We start from the raw sequence: 7,110 nt of genomic DNA on the forward strand, positions 1-7,110 counted from the left end.
TAATTTTAATTATTTAAAAATATATAGCTAACTAAATATGAAAGGAAAAATATGGCTAAAAACGTTATTTCTTGAATTGCAATAGAAAAATAATTTTTTAACTCTTTAGCGACACACATATTAAGTGCTTAATTTAAAACATAAAAGGGAGATGCTCTTAAAACAACTCCAATCTTGAGGAGCTTTAGTTTTTTTTTTTTGAAGAATAATAAAATCTTTATTACTTAAATTGCATCATACACCACAGAATCCAACACATTACGTGGAGGAATCAAAAAACTCACAGAAGAATTTAGCTCACAAGGGATACGAGCCATATTATGGGCTGCCCTATTAGCTAGTCTTCTAACATGCCTAACACCAACATCTTGTCTAGCAACTAAAAATGCCCTGCAAAAATCGATACTATGTCCAACTTCTTGCTGATAGATCTTGCCTCCATTTATCGCTTGGACTGCTAAGAGAGAATCGGATTCCACACAGACATCTTTGAATCCTTTTGCTCCTATCCAAACCAAAGCCTCCTCTATGGCCACCGTTTCAGCCTCCAAGACTGATGCTTCTCTGCTAAAATGCATAGTCTTGCCCTCCCTGAATTCCCCTGTGCTGTCTCTGAGAAGCATTCCTACTTTAAAATATGATGATCCTTGAGTAACAGCCGCATCAACATTAACCTTCAGCTTGCCTGCAATTGGCCTAACCCATTTCAGATTTTCTTCACTGGTTCTTATTGCAGTAGTCGTAGGCCTACACTGAACTTGTGAGACTGCAAACTTCCAGTCATGCAACTGCCTCATACCCCAATCAACTGCAAATTGAGATGAAACAGACCTATTCTCCCAGATGCGTTTGTTCCTGAAAAACCATATAGCCCACATAGTCATTGCGATCCTGCTAAGACTATCATAACCCTCCTCCCCAAGCTTATGAAGAAGCCACCCTGAGACATCCTCAGATTCAGCAACACTTACTGTTACGCTCAAAGCCTGCCAACACTGCTTAGCAAACGCACAGTTGAAAAATAGATGGGCTAAATTTTCCTCCCCCGTGTTACACATCGGACATACAACAGGAACTTCAATACGTCTTTTTTGAAGGACTGAACGAACAGGGACATTATTCCTGCAAAACCGCCATAAGAAAAACTTCACTTTCTGAGGAACCAGCAATTTCCATATCTTCTTCCAGCCATTAGAAGAATCGTTGTTTATCTGTTGTCTGTTCCCGTCTTGCCACAACTTATAACCTGTTTTAACAGTATAGTAACCATCCCTACTATGTAACCAAGAAACTCTGTCTGACACCAGTGAACGGGGAATTTTCATATTCAAGATCGCTCGAGCATCAACATCACTAAACATACCAGTCACTTTTTCCACGTCCCACCCACCTGTATCCTGAGAAAACAGTTTAGCCACCTTCATGTCACCTGCAATATCGTAGCCAGAATCAATCATATAATCATTCTTACCGTTAAGCCATGGCTCTGATTTCACACAAATACTCTGACCATCCCCAAGCACCCATTTGAATCCACGTTTTAATTCCTCTTTGGCTGCAAAAATCCCAGACCAAATGAAACTAGCCCCTCCACTTCTCTCTGCCTTAAAAACATTTGTCTTAGGAAAGTATTTGGCTTTAAAGACTCGAGCAGCTAGTGAACTAGGATTATGAGCAAAGTTCCATACATGTTTCCCTAGCATGGCCAAATTGTAACCATATAAATTACGGAACCCGAGACCACCTCTGTCCTTTGTGCCACTCATATTATCCCACGATAACCATCGAATTCCTCTGCTATTACTCGAAGATGAACTCCACCAGAAACTGTTTAGCATCTGTTCAATTTCCTGACACAACTTCTTTGGAATTAAAAAACAAGACATACTGTATGATGGAATTGCAGTTGCAACATTCTTTAAAAGAACAGCCTTGCCAGCCTTAGACAACACCTTCACATTCCACCCCTGCAGTCTCTTCCAAATCTTATCCTTCAGAAACTTGAATACACCATTCTTCGACCTGCCTACTAACGAAGGAAGCCCCAGGTAATTTCCTTTAGAGAGATCAGTCGACACTCCAAGAACATTAGAAATCTCGACCTGTTTATCCCTACGAACATTTGCAGAGAAAAAAATTCCTGACTTCTGATAGTTTATAGATTGGCCAGATAAGCTTGCATAGTTATCAAGAATCTCCTTAACTTTCATAACCTCCTCATTATCATCCCTAAAGAACAAAAAACTGTCATCCGCAAACAAAAGATGGGTGACAGCTGGAGCAGAACGACTCACTTTACACCCATGAATAAGATTAGCTTCCGAAGCTTGAGAGATAGCTCGTGATAGACCTTCCACACATAATAAAAACAGATATGGCGACAATGGATCGCCTTGGCGCAACCCCCTTCTTGGTTGAAATGGACCCAACTGATCACCATTAAAACAGATCGTATATTTCACTGTCTGCACACACAACATAATCCAATCTACCCATTTATCACAAAACCCCATTCGATGCATCCTTGTACTCAAATAACTCCAATCCACCCTGTCATACGCCTTACTAATATCTAACTTCAATGCCACTTCTCCCACATTTCCAGAATGCTTTCTTTTCATATGATGAATTATTTCAAAAGCTACTAACACATTATCAGAGATATTTCTCCCTGGAACGAAAGCGGATTGATTTTCAGAAATAATACCAGAAAGAATTACCTTGAGTCTATTAGCCAGCACCTTCGCAAGAATCTTGTACAGTACATTGCAAAGTGCTATGGGACGAAGATCCGTCATACGATCCGCATTCTCCTTCTTTGGTATTAGTACAACATTTGAATCATTCAATTCAAAAGGAAACTTGCACTGCTGAAGCCAATCTTTACAACTCTCAAAAACATCACGACCCAGACTTGGCCAAAATTGCTGAAAAAAGCGGGATTCAATCCGTCGGGCCCTGAAGCTTTATCAGGATGCATTTGTTTGACAGCCTTAGTAAACTCATCGAATGATATATCCGCTATTAGTGCATTATTTTGCTCGTCTGTGATCACTCTAGAAACCTGCTCCTCCAGAACCATGCTACTTCTCTGCTCCCCAAAGACTCTATGAAAGTACTCCAAAACCACCCTATGCATATCACTTTTGCTTGTCAACATGTCTCCCTCTTCATTACGCAGCTTCGTTACAAAATTAGTTTTCTTCCTGGCAGAAGCATACGCATGAAAAAACTTCGAATTCGCATCCCCTTCAGCCAACCAAAAGGTTTTTGCTCGCTGTTTCCAGTATGTTTCTTCATGTAACAAGAGCTCATGCATTTTATTCTTTTCCACAAAGTACTGTTTGACACTATCTTCATCTGTTCTACTTGCTAGAGCATTCACGACCTCTTTCTGCTTACACAATTTGTCCCTGAATTTATGAAAAAAATTCCGTCCCCACTTGGCCATATAGGACGAAATAGCAACCAATTTAGGCAAAAGTTGCAACCGAGGAAGCTCATCCCAGTGTTTCTTAACATCACCACGAAAACTTGGCTCTCTGAGCCACGTATTTTCAAATTTGAAACGGAATTGTTTCTTGGTCAGCTTCGTATTACACAAATCTAAATGAATAGGGTCATGATCTGAATACACAACATGACTCACAGATAGATTGCACAATGGAAATAATTGCCACCACTGGTCTGTTGCAAATGCTCGATCCAGTCGCTCTCTGACCCAACTAGATGTTCCTTTGCCCTTCTCCCAGGTAAAACATCCTCCTTTAAGATCAAGTTCCATTAAGTCACAATCAGAAATGGCCTCATTGAAGCCGTCTAGCAAAAACTGAGGGTGGTCATGCTCTCCCTCCTTATCACTTTGAAAACACATATCGTTAAAGTCACCAACTATGCACCATGGTAACGTTGATGTAGATGAAAGATATCTAATTAAGTCCCATGAATCACGTCTGCGTTCTCTCTCTGGGTATCCATAAAAACAAGTAAGACGCCATTGTGGAGACGAGCCATGTAAAATCTCCACATCAATATGATTCGTAGAGGAGCTGCTAATAGTACAACTTACAGTACTCCTCCACATAATTGCTAAACCACCTCCCCTCCCTACACGATCAACTGCAAAACTATGCATAAACCCCAGACTTGAGCAGAGTTCATTTATTCTACTACTAAAAGAAAGAGTCTCAGAAAGAAAAAGAAAATCAGGTTTACGGGACTTGACAAGATCCCGCAGCACTCTAACTGCTCGAGGATTCCCCAACCCCCTGTTGGCACAAATAGTAACACATATACATATCCTTATTATCTATTGACATAATCAGATAGTTGTTTTGCTCTCAAGTCTTTTGATTCATTTCGTCATTCTATTTTCGAATTCATTCTTAATATGGCTTCAACTAGTAGCATCATCAATGCAATGAACAACATTACGCTTGATGATGAGGAAGATGGTGGGTTAGCACTGGAAGAAATAGTAGTTGATGGAGAAATAGACGGCTTTCAAGACTTTGATGCAAATCTTTATCTTATTGGAAGATTCATAACGGAGGGGGTAGTCGATTTTCCAGCAATGAGGCAGACATTAGCAGCACTATGGCATCCAGGGAAAGGTGTTTATATCAAGAAAATTGATACCAATCTTTATCTATTCCAGTTTCATCATAAGATTGATATCAAAAGGGTATGTAGTGGAAGTCCTTGGTTTTATAATCGTAAAGCTCTGATTATCACTCGCATGAAGGAGGGAGACATTCTAAGGGGAGTCAATCTAAATAATTTAGAACTTTGGGTCCAGATTCATGATTTACATGTTGGCTTCATGACTGAGAAAGTTATTCAGGAGGTGGGGAATTATGTAGGGGATTATGTTGAATCGTGCCAGCATAATTTTAAAGGGGTATGTAGGGAATACTTAAGGCTCCGTGTAGCAGTGGATTTATCAAAGCCTCTAAAGTGAAGAATGAAAGTACGAAAGGCAGGGAATGAATGGTTCTGGATCATTTTTAAGTATAAAAATGTTCCAAACTTTTGTTTTATTTATGGAATCATAGACCATTCTGAAAAGTTTTGTAGCCGAATCTTTGATACGCCAAAAAATAAAATTACCAGACCTTATGGTTCATGGATGAGATCCCTATTCAAATGACAAACAAATCTTATTGGAGAAAGATGGCTCCGGGATGGAAATAGAGCTGGTGAACGGAATACGACGACGGTAGGAGTTAATGCATGTGAGACTTTTTCTGCACGAAATCAGGATGCTGTTATACCAGTCATAAATTTAGGAAGTAATGCAACTAACTCGGGTATGGATGGAGGGAAAAATAGTTTTTCAAATGAAAGGAGAAATTGGTGGAACATAATTCATCAAATGCCTTCAAATCAGGGATTACTATAGTCAAGAATTAAAAAAGGAGAACAAGTGATGGGCCTGATCCAACAAGTAATGTAAGTGTGAATATTGAATTAAATACGGGCCTGGATAATGAGAACATAATTGATATGGACCAAGATATAGTCAAACTCTCAAAGGATTTTAATGATCCAAAAAACTTGCTAAAGGAGGGCTTCGGACAAGGAGTTCGCCTATCACCATGAGTACGTTAAGTTGGAATTTCCATGGGCTTCACAATTCCTTGAAGATACCGTAGTCCAAAAGAAACCCAATATTGTATTTTTAAGTGAAACTCTATGCAATAAAAAAAGAGTTGAAAAAACAAAAAATATGTTAGGTTTTGAGGGAGCTATTATAGTGAAGGCTCGAGGTCACAATGGGGGGCTAGCTATACTATGGAAAAATAAAGAGGAGGTTACGTTAAATAGTCTCAGTAACAATCATATAGATGTGACTGTGGAGGTACATGGTGTTTATAAGTTTAGGCTAACAGGTTTTTATGGTGAGCCAAATCGAGCTAAGAGGCATAAAACCTGGAATCTATTAAGAAAGCTAAGTACGGAGTCACCGTTACCATGGTGCATTATTGGCGACATGAATAATGTCTTAGATCAACTGGATAAAAGGGGGGTCGTCCGTATCCTAATCATCTAATCCAACATTTCCAAAGTGTCTTGGATGACTCTAATTTGCACGACTTGGAATTAGAGGGGTACCAGTTTACGTGGGCAAGAAGTTACGGTCCTGATGAATGGATTGAGATCAAGCTTGATAGAGCTCTGATTATTGATAGTTTCATGGCTCACTTTGCAAAAGTTAAGGTGACAAACTTGGAAATTTCTACTTCGGACCATAGTCCTATTTTCCTTGAACCTGTGATTGCAACTAGTGGTATTTTAGATACATGATTTCGTTTTGAAAATGCATGGTTAAGAGAGCCTATGTGCAAGAAAATTGTGGAGGATACATGGAAAATGAACTGGGGGAAAACATTGCAGGATAAAATATCTATATGCTCAGTTGCTTTATAGAAATGGGGAAAGAAAATTACAGTGTTAGGCCTCAATGATACTATAGAAGGGGGTTGAATATAGTATCTACAATCAATTCGATTATAAACACAAGTATGTAACAGAAAATAAGTTTATTCATGTTAGGTCCCACACACTGTAGAAGGGGGTTGAATACAGTGTTTAGCACAATCAAATCGAATATAAGAACTCAAGTAACAGAAAACAAATTTTGTTCAACACAATAAACTCTGTTACAATATGGAACTGTCCTCTCTCAGTGATGAACAAATTATCACGAGAGCTGCTAGAGTTACAAAGAATAATAAGTTCGATAATCGTAACACTTATAGTGTAAACTTTATGCCTGTGTTTATATACTACACACTTACAAGATAATCTTCTAATTGATATGGAATATAATTCTACTTCCTAAAATATATCAACTAGTTATCTTTTCTTCCAAGTATTCTATCCTTCATAGAATTCTTTCTTCATGCACAATTCTTTTTGTCTTAGTCTCAATCTTCTTTCCTTTCAACTAGCCGCCTGCCTTATCTGAAAGTCATCTTAAGTCCTGATATTATCTCCTGATAAATATCTTCTGAACCTTAAGTTCTGATAACTTAAGTTCTGATATCTTAAGTTCTGTCTTCAGTATAAGTGTTGATTTCCAGTTAAGTACTGATATGTCCTATTATG

The 7,110-nt window shown here is 38.6% G+C and overlaps 2 protein-coding genes across 2 annotated transcripts; one reads left to right on the top strand and one right to left on the bottom strand.

Annotated features, from left to right (window-relative positions):
* Positions 1–2,845: 2,845 nt before the first annotated feature.
* On the bottom strand, positions 2,846–4,135 carry LOC141691367 (uncharacterized). Its single transcript, XM_074496092.1, has one exon. The coding sequence runs from the start codon at positions 4,133–4,135 to the stop codon at positions 2,846–2,848; it is 1,290 nt and encodes a 429-aa protein (XP_074352193.1).
* Positions 4,136–4,390: 255 nt separating this feature from the next.
* On the top strand, positions 4,391–4,960 carry LOC141691368 (uncharacterized). Its single transcript, XM_074496093.1, has one exon. The coding sequence runs from the start codon at positions 4,391–4,393 to the stop codon at positions 4,958–4,960; it is 570 nt and encodes a 189-aa protein (XP_074352194.1).
* Positions 4,961–7,110: the final 2,150 nt, after the last annotated feature.

This window comes from Apium graveolens, chromosome 10 (assembly GCF_009905375.1).
Source record: "Apium graveolens cultivar Ventura chromosome 10, ASM990537v1, whole genome shotgun sequence".
In the NCBI taxonomy this organism is placed as follows: domain Eukaryota; kingdom Viridiplantae; phylum Streptophyta; class Magnoliopsida; order Apiales; family Apiaceae; genus Apium; species Apium graveolens.